We start from the raw sequence: 27,278 nt of genomic DNA, 5'->3' as shown, positions 1-27,278 counted from the left end.
AGTAACACGTTAAAACATTTTTATTTATGCCTTTTTTATTTTTTTGGATTTGGGTGAAGTGTTTTTTTTGCATTTGTAACACGTTTGCTAAGAGAAAAATGTGTGCGCAGCAGGAGTACATGCACTACTTCCAGGCTTATAACTGGAATTTGATAATATTTATTCTTCTTGCATACATGACTGTTTCCTGTCTTTCAATTCAAACATAACATTTTTCCTTGACAAGGAAATGCATTGAGGATACGTGTTTCATAGAAATTGTTCTTATAAATTAACTAAATTGATTTTATTATTATTTTTAAGCATTTTTCATATTAGAGAAATAACTGACTTGGGTACCTGTCTGAAGTATTTACTTTTCAAGTTATACATTTGTTAAAAATCATTACAATTCAAATAATGCTTGTGGCACTGAACTGAACTATTTTTCTACATTAATATCACATCCTGCACATCAGGACGCAGCGTGATAAAGGGAAAGGCCAGGTCAGTGAACCAATAAGAATGTTGGGAGATCGCTACTCAAGAGAGTCATTCCACTATTCATACTATAGCATGCCCCACACGGTGCACGACTGTCAGTACTACGCTAAGCACACTACATTATTACTAAAAGGCCATCAACATGCTGCAATTAAAAATCCATTCACTCATTTGTTTGAAAAAGTTGACAAAAAGCACAAAAGACAATACTTTCATCGTGCAAAAATGATTCCTCTCTCTATAAAACATTGAACATATAGGGGCATGTTTATAAAAAATTCACATTCATTCTGTGTGACTGGTGAAAAAACAAAAATATTATTAGACTATTTCCTATGCTATTCAAATATGTTTCTTTGATTTAAAATGGGAAATAGTACATTTGGTCAGAGGGCATCAAAGGTAAAAGTGCACACTGAATGCAGATGTGGGTAAAGTGGTGGGGGGGGACTTAAACAAGATGAAACTAAAGTATCTAAGACTAATGCTAGTAGGCTTCTTGAATCTACCTTTAACCTAAGATAAGTTAATACAGTGGAAGAACTAGAGCTTTGAAATCTCGAGAAGGATTTTAACTTTGTGGTAATATCAGTAACCTGGCTTGACAGCTCACATGACTGACATTGGCTCACATTGCCAAATTGCCATAAATGATAGGAAATGGAGACATGAGGGAAGGATAAAAACACTAAGTTTCTATATGAGGAGTTGTCACTGTTCCACATCAATTACCAGAAATCGGAAGCGCTTGATGTCGCCTTGCCATCCTCCCTAGCTCTGCTCCGGGTAGCTTTTCCCTTTAAATGGGCTACATCCCACATTAAGTATCTGGGCATCCGCTTGCCCAGTAGGGAGGAGGAGATTTTTCCCCTCAACTTCTCCCCTTTTCTGACAGCTATAAGGAAGGATCTTCAGGAGTGGCAGCATGGCCTGTTCTCCTGGTTCGGACACTGTGGCATAGTGAAAATTAAAGTCATGCCCAGACTGTTGTACCACTTTCAGGCACTCCCCATATGGGTTCCTACCTCCTTTCTTAGAGCGGTGAACTGTGTGCTTGTCAATTTTGTCAGAAACCCCCACGGTTGGCGCAAACAGTCCTATGACTTCCAAAACTGAGGGGAAGCATAGCCTTGCTGGATGCCAATCTTTACCATATGGCGTGTCTTCCAACCCGTATCTTGGACTGGTGTTGTCACGGAGCTCTGAAACAATGGGTGCAAATAGAACAATCCCTAACATGGGGTCCATCTGGAGACACTGCCCTGGTGTCAAATGCCCTTGCAGAAAAGGATATCGGACCATCCCACGGTGGGAGTAACTTTGCAGACTGCCCGGAGGGCCTTCCGCAACTTTTTTTGAAGTGCCACTGTGCCACTTCCGTCTCCACTCACTCCTGTTGTTGGAAATCTGGCTTTCAGTCCAGGGCTCAATGACCCTTGATTCCTGGAGTCGAAACTGGTCGAGAGTTAACAGGCCCCCCACTTCCTCACAAATGGAAAATGGAGGAACAGGCAACAGATCCTGGATGACCCAGCCCTGGCGGGGCTCTCTTTTTGGCAAAAAGTGCAGTTGCTCTCTTATATTGGTTCATTTCCCTCCCCAGAAGCTTTCAGGAGGCAATTGACCTCCTTTAAATTGCTAAGCCTAGAGCAGTCTCTACTGAGGCACACAATTTCCCTGACATATCAACTACTGGTATCCCAACTACTGGACTTTAGGCCTCCTTATATTGCCAGATGGGTGTGTGAGATGGGATTACAACTTACAGAGAAACAAGTCAATCGGCTCATCCTCTTTTCCCATAAGATTTTTATCTGTGCCAGACACCAGGAGCTGTGATTTAAAGTACTGTCCCGATGGTACTACACACTGGAAAGTATCCACAAGATGTTCCCTCAGAGTACGGACCTTTGTTGGAGATGTGGGGAGGAGGTTGGAACGCTCCTTCATGTCTTCTGGTCTTGCAGCATCCTACAGCCCTTCTCGACAGAGGTACACCATATACAGTGGTGTGAAAAAGTGTTTGCCCCCTTCCTCATTTCCTGTTCCTTTGCATGTTTGTCACACTTAAGTGTTTCGGAACATCAAACCAATTTAAACAATAGTCAAGGACAACACAAGTAAACACAAAATGCAATTTGTAAATGAAGGTGTTTATTATTAAAGGTGAAAAAAAATCCAAACCATCATGGCCCTGTGTGAAAAAGTGATTGCCCCCTAAACCTAATAACTGGTTGGGCCACCCTTAGCAGCAACAACTGCAACCAAGCGTTTGCGATAATGTGCAATGAGGCTTTTACAGCGTCCTGGAGGAATTTTGGCCCACTCATCTTTGCAGAATTGTCCTAATTCAGTTACATTAGAGGGTTTTCGAGCATGAACGGCCTTTTTAAGGTCATACCACAACATCTCAATAGGATTCAGGTCAGGACTTTGGCTAGGCCACTCCAAAGTCTTCATTTTGTTTTTCTTCAGCCATTCGGTGGTGGACTTGCTGGTGTGTTTAGGATCATTGTCCTGCTGCAGAACCCAAGTTCGTTTCAGCTTGAGTACACGAACAGATGGTCGGACATTCTCCTTCAGGATCTCTTGGTAGACAGCAGAATTCATAGTTCCTTATCACGGCAAGTCTTCCAGGTCCTGAAGCAGCAAAACAGCCCCAGACCATCACACTACCACCACCATATTTTACTGTTGGTATAATGTTCTTTTTATGAAATGCAGTGTTCCTTCTACGCCAGATATACTTGGACACACACCTTCCAAAGAGTTCCACTTTTGTCTCATCGGTCCACAGAATATTGTCCCAAAAGTCTTGGGGATCATCAAGATGTGTTGTGGAGAAATTGAGACGAGCTTTGATGTTCTTTTTGCTCAGCAGTGGTTTTCTCCTTGGAACTCTGCCATGCAGGCCATTTTTGCCCAGTCTTTTCCTGATGGTGGAGGCATGAACGCTGACCTTAACTGAGGCAAGTGAGGCCTGCAGTTCCTTGGACGTTGTTGTGGGGTCTTTTGTGACCTCTTGGATGAGTCGTCGCTGCGCTCTTGGGGTAATTTTGGGCGGCCGGCCACTCCTGGGAAGGTTCACCACTGTTCCATGTCTTCGCCATTTGTGGATAATGGCTCTCACTGTGGTTCGCTGGATTCCCAAAGCTTTGGAAATGGCTTTATAACCCTTTCCAGACTGATAGATCTCAATTACTTTATTTCTTAATTGTTCCTGAATTTCTTTGGGTCTCGGCATGATGTGTAGCTTTTAAGGATCTTCTGGTGGACCTTACTGTGTCAAGCAGCTCCTATTTAAGTGATGCCTTGATTGTGAACAGGTGTGGCAATAATCAGGCCTGGGTGTGGCTAGAGAAATTGAACTCAGGTGTGGACAACCACAGTTATAGTATGTTTTAACAAGGGGGCAATCACTTTTTCACGCAGGGCCATGATGGTTTGGATTTTTTTTCACCTTTAATAATAAACACCTTCATTTACAAATTGCATTTTGTGTTTACTTGTGTTGTCCTTGACTATTGTTTAAATTGGTTTGATGTTCCGAAACACTTAAGTGTGACAAACATGCAAAGGAACAGGAAATGAGGAAGGGGGCAAACACTTTTTCACACCACTGTAGTTCAGAAGTTCACAGATCGGGAGTTACCGTAACCTCCGAGTTTTTCCTTTTGCATCACCACCAGATTCCTAGTAAGATCTATATTGCCTCTGCTGCTCACTGCGGCAAAAGGCTGCATCCCCCTGTGCTGGAAGCAGACACAGCCACCATAATGCAACTTACACGCGACTGGACTTCTCTGGCAGAATAGTTCCGAAGGGATTAGTCCATTGGTCAAATCCGATCGTGTGTGGGCTAGTCCGATCTTTTTTCAAAAAAAAATCAGACGGACCTAGAAATAGAACATGTTTCAAATCTATCCGACGGAAACTCAATTCGGACGGACTAAAATCGGGAAAACCGTTCATCTGTGTGCTGGTCCAATGGTCCAAATACGATGCAAGGGAAGCTATTGGCTACTGGCTATTGAACTTCCTTGTTTAGTCCCGTCTTACGTCATCACGTTCAAAACGAACTTTCAAACGGACTTCGTCCGTTCATGTATGGCCAAGTCTGTTCGTTCAGAAAGTCCGTCAAAAGTTCGTTGGGAAGACCGTTGGACCTAGTCTGCCGGAAAGTCCGCTTGTGTGTGCGCAGCATAAGTGAGAAATTTTCCAAAAAATGATTTCACTGGCACAAGTTCATCTACTCTAAGGAGTACGGAAAGCTGGTGGCTTAGCTCCCCTGAAGTGGGACGACTGAAGATTTTGAAGGCTCCCTGGACAGAGTTGGTATGTTGGTATGACCTGGCCCCCTTCTTTTTTTTTTCTCTTCTCCTCTCTTCCTTCTTCCATCTTCTTCTTCCTGTTTGTCCTACAATGTCAGTATAAGAGTGCTGCGACTTTAGAGCTGGTTGGTATCTGGCTTTCTTCCTACTCCTTAAAACGGCGATTGCCGTGGAAAATGGCCATGCAGGGTACAGAGGATTCCTGGTCCCTTGAAGCTCAATGTGATTCCCTTCTGATAGATGACCATTTTTTTCTTTCATTGTAATGTATGAACTTTTGACTATGTTCTTGGGAACGAATACTTTAGTTTGATATACACCATTGTAGTCTCTGTATTTCCACATGTTGTTAAATAAAGAATTTATAAAAAACAAAACAAAACAAAAAAAAACACTAAATTTCAAAAGAATAATCTTTACTAAGCTGCACTCCATACTACATGATATGGAGAGGCATTACATTCTTTCAACAAAGAGCACTGAAGAAAAGTAAGAGTGATTTAAGGGCATATTCAAGTGTTGGTTGACCTTTACGAAAAAACAATGAGAGGGCAGCTAAAATAGATTATGGGAGATGCATTGTTAAGGAGAGTAGAAATAAAACTCAATTTTTTTTTAAACATATTAATGGTGGCTAGAAGGAAGTTGAGATCAGATCATATTGACACCTCAAAAAATGATCAGAGGAAGTTGGTCACAAGTGACAGGGAGAAGGCAACTGTATTAAATACAGTCTTCTCCTCTGTTTATACAAATGAAAAGGAGAGCTATAATAAACAAGACAGTAATGTTTATAACATTATATTGAATGTACCTTTGTGGCTTGTGGTTCATCTGCCTCAAGTGGTAGGCATGCAATCTATACAAGTGGATGCAAATGCAGTGGCTGCATGAACACAATTGCATGTCAAAGGGACTGTGATGCAAGGCAGGGGGTGAACTCTGATGTAAGAGCAGTGGCATAGCGTGGATTATCAGCTCCCGGGGCAAGTAATTTGCGCCACTTTGCGACCACCACACTATACTACACTGACCACTACACTACACTAAACTGACCACTATACTATACTACACTGACCACTATACTATACTACACTGACCCCTATAATATACTATACCACACTGACCACTATACTATACTATAATACACTGACCACTATACTATACTATACTACACGGACCACTATACTATACTATACTACACTGACCATACTATACTACACTACACTGACCTGCCTATAGTCTGTGTATCTCCCCCCCTCCCCCGGCCAGTACCACGACTCTCAGAAGGGAGTCTCACTAACATTCTTGTCCTGGCCTGCATTGGTCCAGAGATAGGAGAAGACAGCGGCAGCTCATTTTTGCATCTCTCCCCCCGCGCTCTAGCTGCCATGTTCAGTGTCCGGCCGGCGCACTGTGATTGGGCGTATGGGGGGTCATGTGTGGAGGCAGGACTTCAGGAGCGATCTCAGACAGGCCAGCCCTACGCTTCACATGACCGCCATATGCCCAATCACAGGGCGCCGGCCGGACACTGAACATTGTGGCCGGAGCGTGGGGGACACAGGAAGTTAAAATTAGGAGGAGGTAGCCAGTAGTGACCCATACTGGCGCCCCCCTAAATGTCACACCCGAGGCCATGGAACACCCTGCACCCCCCACGCTACGCCACTGTGTAAGAGGGACTTTATTAGAGATTCTGATGTAAGAGGCCCTGATAGGGAATATGATGTAAGGTAGACTCTAATTTAATTTAGATTCTAATGCAATTGGGTCCTTGTGAGGGGGACTCTGATAGGAACCCTGATGTAAGGGGAGACTATGATGGGGATCCTGATGCAAGATTAGAGTCTGATGGGGAGCCTGATGTAGGGAGGGACTCCAATGAGTACCCTGATGTAAGGGAGGACTCTGGTGTAAGAGGGACTTTGATAGGGCTCTAATGTAGGGGCCCCTGATGGGAACTCTGGTGTAAGGTAGACTCTGATGTAAGGTGGACATTGATGTAAGGAGGACTCTGATCTGAACCCTGGTGTAAGGGGAGACTCTGATGGGGACCCTGATCTAAGGAGGACTCTGATGGGAACCCCGATGTAAGACATGACTCTGATGGGGAACATGATGTGATGAGGACTCTGATGGGGACCCTGATGTAAGGAGAGACTGTGATGGGGATGCTGATGTAAAGGAGGGCTCTGATAGGCTCACATATGTTGAATTTATTTTGCTTTGTTTTACTGAAGTTTTTTTTCCTCTGTTGCTCTAAATCATATCATTCTAATTAACACAAATTCCAAGTACTTGTTCATTCATTGAAATATCATTAGTACATTTATAAAACTGATTTTTTATTTATTTTTTGGCCCATGGATATTTGTGAAATATGCGATATGACCCTTGAACTGAAAAGTTTGCAGACCCCTGTTCTGAAGAATATTATTCCTCGTTTCTGTTTAGTCCTAAGATATTATTTGTTATTTGTACAGTAAAAATAAACTAAGCTCTCTTCCTTCTTTTACAGAAACTAAAATTCTATCTAAGAATGCAATAAATCCTTGAAAGCTTTAAGAGACATTCACATTGATTAAGCCTGGGTGTTAGTTTGCAGTCAACAATAACCTTCTGTACTGAAGAGGTGGGGCACTAACAACTAAAGTACATTGTGTTCCCCTTCCTTATTATCCCAACTCTGGACTTACTCCCAGGAACTAAGCCGTGTATTACTTCTTCGTCATCATCGTCATCATTTACAAAATGAAGAAACACAGGAAAACAACTCTTTTAGCCACGGCTATGTGACATTCCATTATTAAATCACATGTTTAGCCACTATGCATTCCTCAAAGTCACAGTGAACCTGGTATTGTTCTGTAATATTCTAACAAGGCTTGTTGTTATTACCGGCTCTGTACACTCCCTGCATTTTGTCTTACTGACATTGGTGTGAAATCTACATAACTTTGTTTTAATAACCTGCCTAACATGAAAGTCCATCAACAGAAAAACATGACCTTTGTGTCTGTTATAGCAAACGATTGCCAGAGAACATTTTTCTGCGGCTGCTGAAGCCAGACGCTGGCAGTCGTGTGATACACTTAGAATATGATAAGAAAATAAATTGTAGGGAAATATACTTCCAGTAACGTTATAAGGTTTGTGTTTTCAGGCGATGCAGATTCGGCACTGATCCCTAAAAAGAAGAGAGACATGATTGGCTGGGAGCTGCCTTACACTCACCATAGAATACCAGATATCTGCCCAATATAGGCAGGGGGATATCAGCCTGTTCTCTTACCATGTCTATTGCAAACACTTTTATTCTTCCAGTCTTCTACATACAAAAAGGAAAGACTGTGTCCCACTTACCGGAAGAATTTACAGCAGGATGGAAAGTCTTACAGCGTGATCAGTTCTTCCGACTGCCTGTTTGCTCAGCTTTGCAGACAGACGATTATTTCACATCCTATCCCACAAACGTCTCCTGTCATTTGACTGGCTGTCTACTGATTTTATTTAATAATTCACATTATGTTGCTAACCAACTTACTCCAAGCCATTCTTTTGATTTCTATGTTGCTCCAACACTAGATGACCATTAAACCAACCAAAAAGTTGAAAAATGGAGCTGTAATTATCTAACAACATCTCTTGTGATAGCATGAGCCGTGACAGGTTCTCTTAACGGTCCTCTTTATTCTCCTACTGGCCTTCAAACAAACCGAAACCGGATATGATGAAATCCTTGTTGCTTCCAGCTTCTGATCTCACAGAGAGACAGGAATAATGTCAGTTCCTCTCTCTCTGTACAGGATGCTGCGGCTACGCGATCGGACGGGAGAGCCTAAGAAAGGTGACAGAGGGAGGGACACCTTCCACCATCTGTAAAAGTTATCCAGCACCTGTATAGCAATTCATTATGCTAAAAAAGGAATTGCCTGATGTAAAAAGAAAATACCAGGATATTAGCTATAGCCTCATGATCCCGTTATAACCATCTCAATATGAGGCCGCATATATACATACGGTAGTATAGTGGTGGTTAAAAGTACAAAAACATACATTTCGTAAGAATGTTTTATTTATTCATTTATTTTTGTTCAAAAACAAGCTTAAAAGGCTCCACATGTTATAGCGTTAAGGCTGATAATGTACACAGGTGGATGAAAAGGCTTGGCTTGTAGTCTTCGCTTTAATTCATCCTAAAGGTGTTTTATCGGGTTGAGGTCAGGGCTCTGTGCAGGCCAGTCAAGTTCCTCCATCCCAAACTCGCTCATCCATGTCTTTATGGACGTTGCTTTTTGCACTGGTCCAAATAATTTGGTGGAAGGGGGATTATGATGTGGGGTTGTTTTTTCAGAGGTTGGGCTTAATCCTTAGTTCCAGTGAAGGGAACTCTTAAGACGTCATCATACCAAGACATTTTGGACATTTTCATGCTCCCAGCTTTGTGGGAACAATTTGAGGATGGCTCCTTCCTATTCCAACATGACTGCGCACCAGTGCACAAAGCAAGGTCCATAAAGACTTGGATGAGCAAGTTTGGGGTGGAGGAGTCCAGATCCTCAACCCAAAAGAACACCTTTGGGATGAATTAAAGGGGAGACTGCGAGCCAGGCCTTCTCGTCCACGTCAGTGTCAGACCTCACAAATGCGCTTCTGGAAGAGCGGTCAAACATTCCCTTAGGCACACTCTTAAACCTTGTGGACAGCTTTTCCAGAAGAGTTGAAGCTGTTATAGGTGCAAAGGGTGGGCCAACGCAATATAGAACCCTATGGACTAAGAATGGGAGGGCATTAAACTTCATATGCGTGTAAAGGCAAGCATCCCAATACTTTTGATAATATAGTGTATATAGCACATTTGGCTTGTATCCATAACACATTTACAGCATTGATATATATATATATATATATATATATATATATATATATATATATATATATATATATATATATATATATATATCCACAGATTTTTTCATTATTGTTATGGATTGAACAGGCTTTGCAGGCATTGGCTGAATGGTTGCAGTGAAGCATTTTCTCAGAGACGTTCAAGCCCAGAAGAGACAGGAGGGTGAAGGAGACGCCTACTGAGGAAACAAAAGGGACATGTTCTGAACAACTTACTACAACTAAAGGGCCTCTAGTTACCGTACCAAATAGTGACACCTCCTGCCCTCTACTCAATACACCATGGTGGGAAGTCCTCCCTGCTGGTATCTTGTGTATGAAGATTCCCCAAAATCTGTCTAATGTGTTGACTCATTTTTTTTTTTGGGGCACAAAAGAATTTTGGTGGGGGGAGAATGCAGCACCCACCTGGGGCCCCTTTAAGCTGCTCAGCAGGATGTCACACACAGCTGCAGATTGTTCCTTCATTTCTGGTGATGAACAGCACAAGAAAAAAGAGGCTGAACTTAGAGGATCCTGATTATCTGCAACCTGAACATGCCCACCCCTAGAATTAAGGCCAAAGAGGAAGAGCATTGGCTGCTTAACCAGGCACAGATGCAGGGCAGCCCTCAGATATATGGCAGGAGACTTTTGGCTGCCGTAGGTCTGAGGAGAGCCGCATTTGGGCTGGGAGGGGCAGTGGGCTGAGTCAAGGGGATCCCCAGTGCACAAAGCCGGACAAAACGTAGTCAGTTCAGCAGTGACCAGCGGAGATTCAAACCATCGATGGGCAGGCTGAATGTACCCAAGTCAATCTATCGATCAGCTTGTCATCATGTCAGATTTTCAGCATGTGATTATTGCCAGTGGGTTTAGCTGGTATAAATAATGAATAAATGAATAATGAATAAAATGTCACTTTGTGATATTTCTATAAATAAAAAATAAAAAAAAGGTGTGATGCTCTGTGTACAGTGCAATGGCCTTCACAGTCTAAAACATCTGCTGTGCGGTAGTGCATGCTGCTTGTGTGAACAAGTCCTGTAAACAAATTTTTCCCCAAAGCTTCTAGACACAGAGGTGAATGAGGGCTTGTTTAAAATGTTTTTACTGCTTTTATGTACTTTTGTATGCATAGTCAGGGCACAGGTTTACTTTAATATTCAGCCTAAGTACCTTTCTAGGAATACAACTTCAAGGCAAGGACTTTAACAGCTGGTCAGTATTTTAGATTTCATCCATCCCACCTCAAGTTTTTTAAACTTTAGATGCCCTAGGAAGTACATTTTTTATTGTGTTTCTATCTTGTATTGCTGCAATCTGGCCCATGCATGGTGAGAACAGGTTTTCCAGTCCAATTTAGGTTTAGGGTTGTCACATACTGTATACATAACCAAATCTGTATGACTCGGACATTTATTGGTTTATTTACTAAAGCTAGAGAGGGCAAAATTTGTCACAAATCTGCAGAGAAACCAATCAGCTTCCAGGTTTTATTGCTAAAGCTTAATTAAACAAGCTGAGGTTAGAAGATGATTGGTTTCTTGGCAGAATTGTGACAAATTTTGCCCTCTCTGGCTTTAGTAAATAAACCCCTTAGCAACAAAACTCTACTTTCAAAACATTTGAGAGGGTAATAGGTCCTGTAAGGACCACCACTTGAATTTTTGTCCAATATGTTCAATACTCAAGCGGATATTTATTTAGGGGAATAACCCAGTCTTTATTTACAGGAAAATGTATATGCATGTTTTGTTGTCTAATGTTGCATACTGTAATTCTGGTTTATTTTCGGGAAGGTTTAAATATCCATTCAAAGAATAGATAAGATCTGAAACATGTACAGTATGATCTTACTGACCTCAAGTTCTGCCTATATCCTCCAGCTCACTCATATGCTATTACTTGCTCTTTGCCTTTGGATGTAAAGATAACTGTAAGATAGTCTTCCAATCAGAATTCGCAGACCATGCATAGACAAAATTAGACCTGATACTAAAATAAGACTGACATTTAGATGCACCAAAACCTCAGAATGCTGGACTTTCACATGTTCAATATTTTCCTAACCCTGAAGACAAGGAAAGGGTTACATGTCATTTGTTTTTGCTGCCATTTCAGTCTGTGTTCTCTGTTAGTACATTAGAACCGCGTTGCAGCAGATAATACATGAAAAGGCCAATCTGTCCTAGTTTTGATTATGTTACATAATTGCCATTGGCAGGTCTCCTGAGGATGCCATGTCTTTATCTGATTTCACAATTGTCATAACAACATTCTCTGCAGACATCACCTTGACAAAATGATTGAAAGTTGCAGCAGTGCACAGAATATCATGACAGATTAATAGCAACTCCACCCAACTGTTGTTTGATTCTTGTCCCCAGTTAATAAGATTATTAAAATCATTCTTATTAAAAGATATGTCAGCTTAAAGTATTACTCTCTTAAGGGTTTAAGTTTTTTTTTTTTTGCTGACCTTCATCTCACCTCTTACACACTAGCAATAAACAATAAATTATTTTAAAATGCTACAGAAACACTGGCTACCTAAGTCAAGGTAAGTACCAAGGAAAGGAAAGGAAAGGAAAGGAGATAGAAAAAGCAGAACCATATATTTCAATGCTAGCATCTTATGACACAAAGAGATTAGTAAGGGCGCAACCAGGCCCAGACCGGGACAAAAAATAGCTTTGGGCATTTTGGACTGAAGAGCACAGGATATGTTATCCGGCCCCTTCACCACTCTCCACCCTGACAGATCCCCCGGGAGAGGTGCAGAGGCCGGGAAAAAGCATGGGGGGGGGCGGTGGAGAGCACAGGGAGGAAACTTGAGAACTCGGGTAGGGTGAGAGAACAGGGGAGGCTGGAGAGCACAGGGGGCAGAAAGCATGGGGGAGGCGCGAGAGCACTGGAGGGGCTGGAGGGCACTGGGGGAAGCAAAATACACAGGGGGATAGGGAGAGGGCACAGGTGGGAGGCAGAGAGCACAGGGGAGCTGGAGAGCACAGGGGGCAGCAGAGAGCATGGGGGGAGGTGGAGAGCACGGGGAGGCTGAGAGCACTTGGGGGAGGTGGACAGCACAGGGGGCTGGAGAGCACAGGGGGAAGCAAGAACATGGGGTTAGGCGGAGAGCATGGGGGGCTAGAGGCGGAGAGCATGGGGGGTCAGAAAGAACAGGGAAGGCTGGAGAGCATGAGGGGGAAAACAGCATGGGTGGGGCAGAGAGCACGGGGGGCAGCAGAAAGAAGCAGGATAAGTGGAACGGTGGGGGTGGCTGCTTATAGAAGAATCATTCTCTCCATTTCCTCCTGCAGCCTCTGCAAGCCTGCAAGAGGGAGGGGAGTTGAAGAAGTGATTATCCATAGCCGTGATGATGTCACTCCTGCACATGTGCGTGGGAGCTGCCAGCAACGGCACAGCAGCTGAAGAAACGGTCGCAAGCAAGCCGTTTCTTCAGTGTGCATGTGCCGATGACCTTGGCATATGCTGATAAAGTGAATATCTCCTAAAAGGTGCAAGTTTAGGAGATATTCACGGTACCTACAGGCATACTTATAGGCTTAACTGTAGGTAAAAGTGGTGTGTAAGGGTTTACAGCCACTTTAAATCTTCCTACAGGTCTGAGCCCTTGCACACACGGTCGGAGAATCTGTCGGAATGAGTCTTATCGGACCGTGTCGTCAGATAATCCGACTGTGTGTGGTATGCATCGGACTGATTCCGTCCGAATCTCCGTCCGACCCAATTTTCCAACATGTTGGAAATATTTCCCGACCAACTGGGCCGGACGGACCTAATCCGATCATGTGTAGAGCATTTTTATCGGACCAAGTGCCACGCATGCTCAGATCAAATTCCTACATCAAAGCTATTGGCTACTAGCCTGAATGTAGTCCCATCGTAACGAAATTACGTCATCACGTTCTGAAAGATCGGATTTTTCGCCAACTTGGCCCGACCGTGTGTATGCAACAGTTTCGGACACAATCCGTCGGACTAAATCCGACGGGCAAAATCCGACGGATTTGGTTGGCAAAATCTCCGACCGTGTGTACGTGGGCTAAGGTTCTAAAAAATATACCATCCAATTACTAATGAGGGCAAGCATTGGCATGTTTAGGGCTTCTGTCTGTTGAGATGCCTTATCACACATATAGATGTTTAAACTTGTTGGAAAATTTGTGCAAAGCTGGCCATGTGCTGTAAGATCATACAATTGCTATATAAGCCATGCTATAATTTACTGTTAATAAAAAAATACCTTTCCTTTTCAATCTGCAGCATTGTAATTTTCTGTAAAATTCCATCCAGTAGTGCAACTTGGAGGTGTACACTGCTTGTGTAATAGGCTCCCTGATTTTTGCCACAAGTTTGCACTAAGATACAAGTCAAAATTTAGGTACCACCTGTAATAGACATTTTAGTTTTGATGAGATACTTTCTAAGGGTTAAATACTTCTAAAAAGAAGCAGATCCTGCAGCTTATCTCATTAGAATACTTAAGCCTAGTACACACGGGCCAAATGTCAGGCAACATCGGCCCATTCACTAAAAATCGGCCGACGTTCAGCCCGTGTGTATGGCAGCCAGTCCAACAAAAGACTGCCATTTGCCTGGCTTCTGTCAGGCATGCATGCTGGAAACCAGCAGCCTACCGACTCCAGATCAGTGCCTCGAAGCCAATGGTTAAGAGCGCCAACCATAGTGTTCTGGTGGGGGGCCATCCCCCTGTCAGAACACAATAGAACAGCAGAGAAGATTGCTGTAATAACATCAGATTGTCAGTACATTGGCTCTGACTGGAGCTGTTAGTTTTTTGGGGGGTTGAAAGAAAGAAAAAAAAGCTAATGGTGTGTACTAGGCTTTAGATTTCACCAGCTGATTATGATGAACCAGTCCCTCATATTCAGAATTGGTCTGCAAAGGATACTGTGAAACAAACAGCTATTTCTTCAGAGCAACACCAGGTAGGAATCTGCTACAAGTTTGTTAAAATGCTTGCAATCTACATTGATCACCCAGAAGGGATTGTTTTCTTCTCAACAAACTTGGAATTAACCTCTAAATTTTTAAACACACCAATGTGCTACAGCAAACATAACATGCATGGAGTTGTGATCAGGACCTTCACTAAATGGCAACAATGTAAATGTGTCAATCTCCAGGTATTTAAGATACATATCACTATATCACTATGAATTGAGCAATATGTCAACCAAACCGTGACTCCTAGTTTGTGTGAAGTATGTGTGTGAAGTATGCTGGACTTTACCATATATGGTATTAAAATTTAGCACAGAATCAGGAAGTTGCAGCGCTATGTTTCTTTGAATCATAGTACTCTTTCTGGTTAAAATGGCTAAATATAGAAGAGTAACTAGGAAAAAGTAATGTGACTGATTTTCATTTCTAACTGGTTTAAATGATAAAATAGGTATGTTATTTAGACATAAGGGGAACTCCCAGAGTCTTTGAATAGACCCTTGTAATGAGATGGCACTATAGAAAGTCTCTCAACCCAGCAGAACATGCAAAGGAGCTTTGGAAGACAGTAAATATGAAAACTGAAGGTTCAGAGTCATGATATACTATATTACTCCCACAATGACATACTGTGATTGATGGAGGGAAAGGTGCATTTCGTTTTATGTGTGTATGCTCACTTTACAAAGACTTACAATAAATGAATTAAGAATTTAAGGTTTTTATGTTATCTGATGAAAAGTAATGCCCCTGATTTTTTCCGATGGATTTTGCCCGAAACTTGTCTTGCATACACACAGTTGCACAAAGTTGTCGGAAAATCTGATAGTTTGGAATGAGGTGACGTACAAAACGTACAACGGAACTACGTAGAGGCCAGTAGCTTTCGTCTCCAAATTTTTTCAGAGCATGCATGGCACTTTGTGCGTCGGAATTCTCTACACACGATCGGAAAAAGTCTGATCGGATTTTGTTGTCAGAAAATTTTAGATCCAGCTCTTAAACTTTTTCTGTTGAAAATTCAGTCAGAAAAAGTCAGATAGAGCCCACACACGATCAGATTTTCCGACAACATAATCCGATCTGACTTTTTCTGTTGGAATTTCCAACCGTGTGTATGGGGCATAAGACAAGAAAATTCTGATGGTTAAAGGGTCTTACCTACATATAAGGACTTTATAGTGTGTTGTTCAATATAGAATTAAACATGTAGGTGATACCTTTCATATGGCTAACTGAATATTTTTTTAATGTGCAAAATTTAAAAAACACTTATGCCCCGTACATACGACCTGACAATCCAACATACTTTGCAACTGAGGTCCGCCAGACTTTCAAATGAACGGACTTGGCCACACATGATCACTCCAAAAGTCAGGCGGATTCGAACGTGATGACGCAGAAAGTTCATAGCCAGTAGCCAATAGCTGCCCTACCGTTGGTTTATTCCGTCGGACTAGCACACAGACAAACGATTGTCCGATAGAAAGCCGAGTGCTGTGGACAGATTTGAAACAAGTTTTATTTCTAGGTCCGCTGGACTTTGGGAAAGAAAAAGTCAGCTGGAGACCATACATGGTTGAATTGTCCATCCGATTCAGTCTGCCGGACCAAGTCCGTCGAAAAGTCCGGTCGTGTGTACGTGGCATTTGCTTTGTTCTTCAGGGATGGTTTCCATGTACTTGTTCCGTGTACTGCTACATTTGTTATTCAATGGGAAGGGAATTCAAAACTTGGCAGGTGGCTCCTTGTGTGCAAGTGAGCTCTGGGCATTAGTAGTGACTGTGACTCCTAAATTTACAATATTTTGTATATCTGTCCTCAGTTCTTGTTAACAGTTTCTGAATTTAATCCTAAGGCCCCTTTCACACGGACGATCCGTTCAGGTCCGCCTGTCAGTTTTTCAGGCAGACCTGAACGGATGCTCCATAGAGGACTATGGAGCGTCGGATGTCAGCGGTGACAAGCCCGCTGACATCCGACTCGCTCCGATCTGAAAAAATGTGACGGAGGAAAAAGCTATTTTTCCATCTGTCATCGGATCGGATCGGGTGACAACGGACACTGTGGTCCGTCCTCACCCGATCTCCCTTAGGGGACAGCGGCGCTCTGACAGGTCCATCCCTGCGCAGTGTGCAGAGACGGACCTATCATCTTCCTGCTCAGCGGAGATCGCTCCGGCGATCCCCGCTGAGCAAGCAGATATCCACGGGGCGGATCAGCACTGATCCGCCCCGTGTAAAAGGACCCTAACTTGTCCCATTATTATAGCTTTATCTTCTACCAGGTATCTTGTCTGTTTGCCTGATTCCCAGTGTATCAATGATTCTTTGTTTTCCTTTCTGATCCTTTATCATGGCTATTTGTGTCTTAAAACTTTGAACTGTACATCTGTTTAGCTGTCTGTAAACTGACTCTAAGGTAAACAAGTAGTGCACACAGCCAAAACCTTATCCATTTGAGGTGTTACTGATGATGACCATCACTCCTTAAAATTGATCTCTAAAAATGAAATCAACACATTATATAATCTGATAGCACAACTCTTTTCCAGCTCCTTGCTGCTCTGTCACGACTGCACCTGTGCAGACATACACGCTGTGGCTGCCTCATTCTGCCTCTCTGACTCCTGGGGAAAGATGAAAGTCCTCCTGACTCCCTATGAAGATAAGTGATTTTTCTTGGGTGGAGCCCCGAACTGTTTTTAGATCCTTGATTATAAAGGCTGTGAACATCTGCACACTTAACCTGCTGGTTTCTGGCAAGGCCTGGACATTGGGTCGGGAACTCCTTCCCTTTCAAAGCATGTTTAAATCTCTGAGCTCCAGATCCTAAATTGGGAAATTAAAATAACTGGAGAAAAATGAAAAAACATCTTTCTCCATTCATATGACACCATGGAGCCCCTCAAACTGGAATTTTGAGAGCCCTGTGTTGTTTTCACCTACATTTTGGCAAGGCCCGCATTGTACATACTGTATACTTTATGATAACTACTTTATCTGGCAAAGGAATTGTAGTTTTAATTCTTGTGATACTCAAACATGCAATAGTCAAGAACAGCGCTATGTTACAGGAAAAGTTTTTATTGCTTCCAGGTTAGGTTTACTGCCTTCTGTACCAGCTTACCTGCTCCTTGAATGTGATTGATGACACTGATTCACTATTTAGACTGGAGGCAGGGGACACACTTGCATTGCTAACCTTGGAACTGAGTGTATCACTTTCCTGACTGTATGGTGTGACAGAACAGTGAAGATTACAAGACAGAAACAAATCACTCAGTGGACCAATTTCCTATTTCACCTCCAAGTGAACTACGAAGTTGGCAACCATCTTCAATTGCTAGTTTTCTTCAAGGTAATGTGTGCACTTGGGTTTAACACTTGGGTGGTAAACATTTATTACATTACAATTTCTAGATAAATCATAAGTACCACTTGGTAAAACTGTGCATCACAGACAGGTACATGTGTGCATGCTCTTATTAGCTGCATGGTCTTGTCCCCTCATACAGGCCCATGTGTGCAGGCTCTTTGTAGAGGTGTCGTCTTTTCCCCACGTGCAGAATGTGTTCTGGCTCTTGGTAGCAATGTGGTCTTGACCCCTCATACAGGCCCATTTATGCAGGCTCTTAGTAGAAGTTTGGTGTTTTCTCAACATACAGAATGTGTGCAGACTCTTGGTATGTTATGGTTTTCCCACATACAAATATGTGTGTGCAGACTCCAGCTAGCAATGCGGTGTTGTCCCAACATACAAGCATATATGGGCAGACTGTTAGTACTCCTGTGGTAGCGCCTCTTTACCCCTGGGCAGATGAGGAGGATCCCTAGTTGGCTCATTGAGCTAACATTTCAAACCTCATGGTGGAATCCTTGTCTCTTGGTGGGGTAAATAGAATTGGGTGCTAGTCACTTTAGACTGTCATGTTAGAGAGTCAGTTTAGAGAGTTTTAGAGAGCTCTACACAGGCAGCCACCTTTCAGCAAACCCCCTAGGTCTGAAAGAACCACCTCCTCTCCTGACAGTAGCGGGGAGGGCAAGAACAAAAGACCATTCTCCAAGGTCAACCCTGATACTTATATCTTTCCTCAGCATGCTTTAATGGTAATAACCCTCCTAATGATTTGCCATATAGACCTATTAGCAATAAGAATGGGCTCAGGCGTGTTTGGATTGAAGCACTGTACACCACCAATCATAGGCAGCCCGTGTATGTGCAGCTGCCAGTCGGGAAATGCCTCACTGCCTATGATTGGCAGTGTGCAGTGACGGCATCCTGGCGGGTTCGATCTGAACACGCCCGAGCCCATCGCCAATTAGCAATATTGTTTCTTCTTGCTCTATCTGCTAGGACACTCCATGAAAACAGATAGAAGGAAAAAATAGTCTGAAGTCAGGGGAAACCCATCAAATACGGGGACAATAGCAATCAGAGCTCAGGGTGACTACAGCTTAGCTACCCGCTAAACTTGGACTAGAGACACTTCAACCTAAGGCAGGGTCCCTATGCTATGCTAGCATGTATACAGATTCTTGGTAGTATTATGGCATTATGATAGAATGGTTAAAGTATAACTAAAGGAAAAACTTTGTTTTTAGTTTTGGATAGAGTGGAGAAGAATTTGAACACTTCTTAGGTTTTTAATGCTAAGAGTCACCCTCTTTAACCACTTCAGTCCCGGAAGAATTTACCCCCTTCCTGACCAGAGAGCTTTTTGGGATTCGGCACTGCGTCGCTTTAACTGACAATTGTGCGGTCATGTGACGTGGTTCCCAAACACAATTGATGTCCTTTTTTCTCCTACAAATAGAGCTTTCTTTTGGTGGTATTTGATCACCCCTGCGGGTTTTATTTTTTGCGCTATAAACATAAAAATAGCAACAATTTTGAAAAAAAGCATTATTTTTTACATTTTGCTATAATAAATATCCCCAAAAAATATATAACATTTTTTTTCCCCTCCATTTAGGCCGATACGTATTCTACATATTTTTTGTAAAAAAAATCCCAATACACGTTTATTGATTGGTTTGCCTGTTAATCTTAACACTCCCGCTACTTCTAAGCTGCTGAGCCTAACCTCCTCTTTTGACCTAAAACAATGGACATGTTCTTCCACTCACTCTATTGGCAACTGCCTTGACCTCATATTCTCCTACCTATGCACTCCGCACATCCTCTCCAATATTCCTTTTCCTCTCTCTGATCACCTCCTTATTAGTTTCACTCTCTCCTTGCCTTCCAACTACCAAACTATTACCTGTAGAAACCTTCACCATCTTAACCCTTCTCTTATTTTTTCTGCTACAGATTGTCTCTATGACAAAATCTCATCCTTGTCCTGCCCCAACTTGGCCACTTCTGTCTACAACAGTTTACTATCATCCACCCTGGATACCTTCGCCCCCCTCATTATGCACATAATCAGGCCCCCGACTGCTACAACCCTGGCAGACAGAAGCCTCAAAAAATGTAGCTGCGCTCTTGAGCGTCTGTGGCGTAAAACTAAGTCACAGCAAGATTTCAGCCAATATAAATCTGCCCTGCAAAAATAACATTCCTACCTGCACACTGCCAAACAGACCTACTTTATCAGTCATCAACACTCTCTCAGGCAGTCACGGTCAATGCTTTTCTACCTTTACCACTCTACTTCGTCCTCCGTTACCCCCACCCACTAACTTACTCACTGCCCAGGAGATTGATAATCACTTCAAAAAAAGATTGAGACAATTCGTCTCGAGATCTCCGCTCTACAGACATCTCCCTCACTTTACAATCCTTGTCCTCCTGCACAATCAATACTTCCCTCTTGTAACCCAGCTACTATAGAGGAAGTCACTAAACTTTTTTTTAAAGTCCACCTAACCCTCTGCCTCCTGGACCCTGTTCCTTCTCAAATACTACGGTCACCATCTGACTCAATCCTAGACTTCTTAACTCATATCTTGAACCTCTCACTCTCTATTGACATCTTTCCCAACCCTCTAAAACATGCACTAGTCACTCCCATACCAAAAAAGGCCTAAGACTCCACCAATCTTAACAACCTAAGACCCATCTCTTTACTCCCTTTTTCCGCCAAACTCCTTGAGCGTTTAGTCTACAACCAACTGAGCGACCACCTCATTGAGAATAACCTTCTTAATCCCCTCCTCCTCAAAAAACTCAATTTGCTTGGTCTCCATGGCTGCACTCTCCATTGGTTAGAATCTTACATATCTCGTCGCACCTTCAGTGTCACTTACAACTCCACTTCCTCTTCTCCAACTCCTCTTTCCATTGGGGTCCTCCAAGGTTCTGTCCTTGGACCTCTACTATTCTCGATCTACATGTCCTCCCTGGGTCAGCTGATAGCCTCCCATGGCTTTCACTACCATTTATATGCTGATGACACCCAAATCTATCTCTCTGCCCCTCAGCTCAATCTCCTCACGCATCACTGATCTACTAACAGACATATCAGCCTGGATGTCAAACCACTTCCTCAAACTTAATCTATCCAAAACTGGGCTCTTAATATTTCCTCCCCCACGTGCCCCTTCCCCTGACTTCTCTGTCAAGATCAATGGCACATTTATCGGTCTGTCCCCACATGCCAGGGTGCTAGGGGTAACCTTAGACTCTGAACTGTCCTTTCAGGCCCACATACAATCCCTGTCCAAATCATGCCACCTTAGTCTCCTCAATATTTCCAGAATACGCCCCTTTTTAACTAATGACACCACCAAGCTTCTAATTTACTCCCTGGTCATCTCTCGCCTCGACTACAGCAACTCCCTCCTCATTTGATTACCTTTACATAGACTATCCCTCCTTCACTCCATAATGAATGCTGCTGCAAGACTTATCTACCTTACCAACCATTCAGTATCCTCCACCCCTCTCTGCCAATCCCTCCACTGGCTTCCACTCACCCAACAAATAAAATTCAAAGTGCTAACAATAATTTACAAAGCCATCCATAACTCTACCCCCAGCTACAGCACTAACCTAGTCCCAAAATACCAACAAAGTCGCTCTCTTTGGTAATCACAAGACCTCCTGCTCTCTAGCTCCCTTGTCACCTCCTCCCATGCTCGCCTCCAGGATTTCTCCAGAGCTTCTCCCATCCTTTGGAACTCCCTACCCCAATCTGTCCGACTAACCCCAACTCTATCCATATTTAGGCGATCCTTGAAAACCCTTCTCTTCAAAGATGCCTATCCGGCTTCTAAATAACACTGTTTTACTTGCTCCATCAGCTCATCCCCCCACAGCTATTACCTTTTGTATCAATTAACCCTTCCTTTTTAGATTGTAAGCTCTAACGAGCAGGGCCCTCTGATTCCTCCTATACCAAATTGTAATGTAACTGTAATGTCTGCCCTCATGTAGTAGTGCAAACTGTTGGTGCTATATAAGACCTGTATGATAATAATGTATAATAATTGACACTAAGCCACACCCTTCTGTAATTAAATACATTAAATCAACAATGAATAGGTGGTTCAAGTCAGACATCTGTCTGACATCAACAATAGGAAAAAACATAATAAAAAAGTTAGGATTATTTGTGTATTTCCTGTCTAGATTTTTCTTCAAACACATACAGCACAAATAATATATTTTGAACTAATATATATTTGTTATAAAATGTCTGAGGGAATGTTTGCTTGAATCACTATTAATCATCCCTACAGAGCATAAATAGAACAAGGCTAATTTAAAATGAAATTATGAATCACAGAAAAGAATGAGGAAGTAACAGTTATTGGTACATATATTTACATGTGTAATGTAATGTCTTCCATTTGCAAGCAGATGTATTATGTCATAAAAGGTAAACTCCACACTCCAAATGGCTAAATTCACTACCATTTTAAATTCACTTTGCCAAACTGGAATAAACATATGTGAATAGTCTTATCTGCAGAGGGATTTATAAATCTTTGTCAATTTCTATTTCCAGACAGTTTTGTGATTCATACACCTCTTACAGACAGCACAGCCAGGAGTGTGACAACTCAGGAGTTGATTCAGTGTAACCTTCTGCTAATTGGCTGCTGAATGGACAATGAAGTAGGAGCAAAACAAGTCACCAGTTCTGCTCACTCTGCTCCCTCCTCCTGTTAGCATGCATCCAGTCAACCGTTTACAGAATTCATATAGTAATATTATCAAATTTGTTGTGTTACTATTGTTTATAGAACCATTTTATTTGTAATGGATATTAACATTTACAATTTCAGATTTATACATTGTTTCAGCTAAATAACATTATATTTATTTTTTAATTGTACATGTCGTAAGTTATTCTTATTTTTATTTAAAAAGAAACTATGTACATTAATCCATAACAACCAATCAAAATAATTATTTCTTCAGGCTGATTAAACAAATCATCTAAACATAGTATCCTGGTTGGTTGTTGCCCATTGCTGTTTGCTGTAGAGTTCTGAAACTTTGCCCAGTTGTAGTAAGCTATAGGTGAATTAATATTTAGGAAATTGTATTTTTTATTTTTCGTTGCATTTGTTCCTTAAAGGAAACCTGTGCCTTGCTCATTCAAGACAACAGGCTTGCTTTAACACCCCCAATTAGACAACTCTTTCACTGTGCACTATTTTCTAGTCCAAATCATATGTGGGCCAGGTCATAGCGAAAAGTAGAAGTTCAGATAGAAATGAGTTTGGAAAATGCCTGATCTCAACTCAAGTACTCATTAGCATAAATGTATCTATACTTCACTCTCTTACTGTTTCCATTACTCTGTGCTCGGAGCCAAAGCAAATACCCCACACTTCCAAATATAGAGGAGCAAATAACTCACTTCTGGTGACGCCACTAGGCCAACTGGGGCTGTCACAAGGGAAGTCCATAGTCTTGTATAAACTATGTCTCCAGCCTTTTTTTTTTTGCTGCTCGTAGCAAACATTCATCTTCTAACTATCAGGGTCAGGTTTGGAAATAGATCAAGGAAGCTGATTGATATAGGCAACAAAAAATGTACTGTTTGCGGACTTGTTATACAAGTGTATTAACACAATTACCAACAAGGCAGTTCACTTAAGTAGCCACTATGGGTTTTTTGATAGATTGGGGAATAATACCCCATCCCTGTAGCCACAAGCCCCCTCTAAGCCTGGTCAGACAGCCTGTAAACTACTGGAAAATGGATGGACTTTCCTCCTATCAATTTATACAAATATAAAGTGTGAATATAATATCGTAACTGAAATTAATGGGGTCCTGCTACAATATTTAACCTGAAGTACTATTTTATCCTATACAAAAAACGTTGTTCTCCAATTTAGCCTCCAAGGTGCTAATATTTAATTAAAGCTGACTTCCAGGAATTCAGCCACTTTGTAAAATTTGCAGACATACTAATACCCTGTACACACGGTTGGAAACTCAGACGGAAAAGGTCCGGTCAGATTATATTGTCGGAAAATCCAATCGTGTGTGGGCTCTATTGGACTTTTTCCATTGGAAATTCCGAACGGAAAAAAATTTGAGTGCAGAATCTCAAATTTTCAGACAAAAAAATCCGATCTGACTTTTTCCGATCATTTGTAGAGAATTCCGACGGACAAAATGCCACGCATGCTCAGATCAAATTACAAGACCAAAGCTATTGGCCACTAGCCTCTACATAGTCCCGTCGTATGCAATGAATGTCACCACGTTCCGAACGATCGGATTTTCCCACAACTTTGTCCGACCATGTGTATGCAACACAAGTTTCTGACAAAATCCGTCTGAAAAAATCTGCTGGATTTTGTGGTCAGAATGCCCAACCGTGTATACAGGGCATAAGAGTTAAGTCCAGCTAGGTATGTGCCACCTCTTGAACTTATCTCTTTAATCTACATATGAGAGCTTTATAGAGAATACACTCTGGGGCTGTGAGAAGAGCGACCCTTTGTTTTTACACACAGTTGCTCTGTCCTCCCCTCTCCTCTGCTGCCCATTCACAGAATCCTTTGCATTTTGTGAATGAGTTCACATAATACAAAGTACTTTGTGATTGGACAGGTGGAGAGCAGCAACAGGTACAGCAGCTGAAGGAGGTGATACCAGAAGGTCCAGTGTTGGAGCTCTGGAATTATAGCATTAACTTACCTTCTGGTGCTCCATAAAACTGTCAGATGTAAATTAAAGAGATAATCCAGGAGATGACATGCATCTTTTTGAACTCAACTCATAGTATGCCTGCACATTTTACAAACTAGCTAAATTCCTGCAGTTCAGTATTAAAAATACGCTTTTAACTTTTTCACCCCTTACAATTTTTATAGGGGCTTAAACAGAAGATAAAGCAAGCATGATGTGAAGAAAAGATAAATGCTGTTTTCATTTACAGAATGTAAAAAAGCACTTAAGGGTTAATAAGGGGAAATCACAGTTAAACTCTGTGACCACTGACCTCCTGGGCTTAACAGATAGTGACCCTCCTGCTTCTGCTGTGGCTATGCCCCAGCATGTCCATATTGAGAAGCAGTATACCTGACTAAGAGTAGTTTTTAGTGCTGCATAAGTGCATACTTAAAGGGCCACTCCAGTCGGGATCAGGCAGGACAAAGCATCCTGTACAAAACAGAACACCGGACAGATATAACAGACACAAATTAATACAGCTGTGTATTAATTATGACATCATTATTTTTTCCCTGAGTTTGACTTGGTATCAGCCTATTGCAATCCCTTGTACAGGAGCAAACAGAGAAGCTACTTAAGGAGCCAGTTTTGCTGCAATACTCTAACAAATGCACAAACAAGGAACATCCTGATAGGAGGAGACAGCAGAATGACAGAGGGATGAACCCATAAGGTAGCTGCTTCTCCTTTCAGTCATCTCATTTCCATCCTTGTCTTTTTTTAACATGGTACAAGAGAAGCAGCTTCACCACATGGAATCTGGTTCCACATAACAGTTTAAAAGAGTTTCACCTTTTGTGTTGTGATACTCCAAAGACACATCAGATGTTGCTTTGTGTGCACTTCTGATTGCCAGTTGTAAGTTATAGATCAGACGCCGATAGTGTGTTACATTCTACAGCAGAAACTATAGATTTAATGCAGAGGTAAGAAGGAGAAAACTGGGAATCCGACTACGGGGCCTGCACACAAAATGATCTCCATTGAAATCACAATGGTCACATATACAGTACTCCAAGCTAGCTATGACTGTTCCTTGGCAACCATCCCTGATGCTTTTTCATAGCAATAATTTTGCCAGTATGGGTATTAAAGAAATACAACATGGATACAGAGGCAAGAAGCAGTGGCAAGGAAAAATTAAACCTAATCTCATGTCTTCCTTAAACAGTTCCACCTAGGTAAAGTTCAGGAATATTACTGCTAAGGTCCAGGTCATACATTGCAGTTAAAATAAATGTTCAGTACAGCACTGAAAAACAGAAAACTGGGTTACAACTAACTAATATTCTAGATGACAGTTAAGTACATTTTTATACAATTTGCTTTCTAAGTAGAGTTTCTGGATAAAAATATTTTTATTCACAGATCATCAGACTCTGGAACTTCAGGGTTGAAGAGGATGTCAGTGGACACTATAATATTGGGATGTTGAGATGTCCATCCTTGAGGTGCTCTATTAAAGGATTTCCTTGAATTTAAGGGGTTTGGTATCATATCAAATGTGAAGTCATTCATAGGTGGCATGTAAAATTCTGGCATCTTGAATGTAATCATCTTGGATGCTTTTTCAAACCCACCAAATGGAGTAGCCGCCCTAAAGTATAAAGAAAAAAATAGCAGCATGTGAATATACTAAACAAAGCAGTTCTATTAATATGCCTTGACCAATAATAAGGAATTTAAAAGTATTAAAAGTTACAGTTGCATTGTTAAAGACTAATCAACCAAAACTGATATTTCCAACAGGTGCTGATGAGTAGATTCACTCAATGGCCTCTTATATTTATATTTTTTGAGGCTACCAGCTGTATGATTTACGGTAACTGTAGTTTCTGGTTCTTTTACCTTCCTCACCAATTCTCACTACTGCAGATTCAGCAGAAAGAGTGCCACTGGTCCTACTGCATTTTTCAATTAAAAAAATGGACTAGTAATTATAGTATGCGAGACCCTTTGCAGTTGTTGCCGGTGATGGTTTGAAATGAGAACTGAGGATCATAAATTTAACCAATCCACATCTACCCAATAATTTAAATATCAGTTTAGGGTATATTGACCCTTTAGAGAAGAATTGACGCACAAATAATTGCATGTAGTAAATGTAAGTTTAAATTGTAGATGTTAGTAGTGTTATTGATGTGTATGATGTAATTGTTCATCATAACAGCCTTGTACAGAAGTTGATGATGTAAGGATCAGGGAAAATGTTTCTGTTTGTGCAAAAAAACTGTTAAAAGACAAGGGGTAGTTGCTAAAATAATATATTATCAATGGCAAAAGTTTACAGTTGTATACCACATGTATGGGTGATGGATCAAGTTCTTTTCAACTTTATTAATGGTATGCGGAATGAAATAGATAACAACAGAGCTTTTTTTCAACAGGATTTTGGTGGAACTCATTACCACCACCTCTGGCTCTGGCCTCTGC

At 41.8% G+C, this 27,278-nt stretch overlaps 1 protein-coding gene across 3 annotated transcripts in view; it reads right to left on the bottom strand.

Annotated features, from left to right (window-relative positions):
• Positions 1 to 22,881: 22,881 nt before the first annotated feature.
• Positions 22,882 to 27,278, bottom strand: part of MYOZ2 (myozenin 2) — a 135,805-nt gene continuing 131,408 nt past the window's right edge. For all 3 annotated transcript variants that reach the window (XM_077476819.1, XM_077476820.1, XM_077476818.1), the window contains 2 exons: positions 23,274 to 26,442; positions 22,882 to 23,165 (listed from right to left, as the gene is read on the bottom strand). In XM_077476819.1, coding sequence (XP_077332945.1) covers positions 26,208 to 26,442 — 235 coding nt within the window. In that variant the 3' untranslated portion in view covers positions 22,882 to 23,165; positions 23,274 to 26,207. The remainder of the gene's footprint in view (positions 23,166 to 23,273; positions 26,443 to 27,278) is intronic.

This window comes from Lithobates pipiens, unplaced genomic scaffold (genome assembly GCF_037356315.1).
Source record: "Lithobates pipiens isolate NorthernLeopardFrog02 unplaced genomic scaffold, aLitPip1_a1.2 Scaffold_13, whole genome shotgun sequence".
NCBI lineage: Eukaryota > Metazoa > Chordata > Amphibia > Anura > Ranidae > Lithobates > Lithobates pipiens.
Note: the sequence above shows the minus strand (reverse complement) of the source record. Positions and strands in the feature narration are given on the sequence as shown.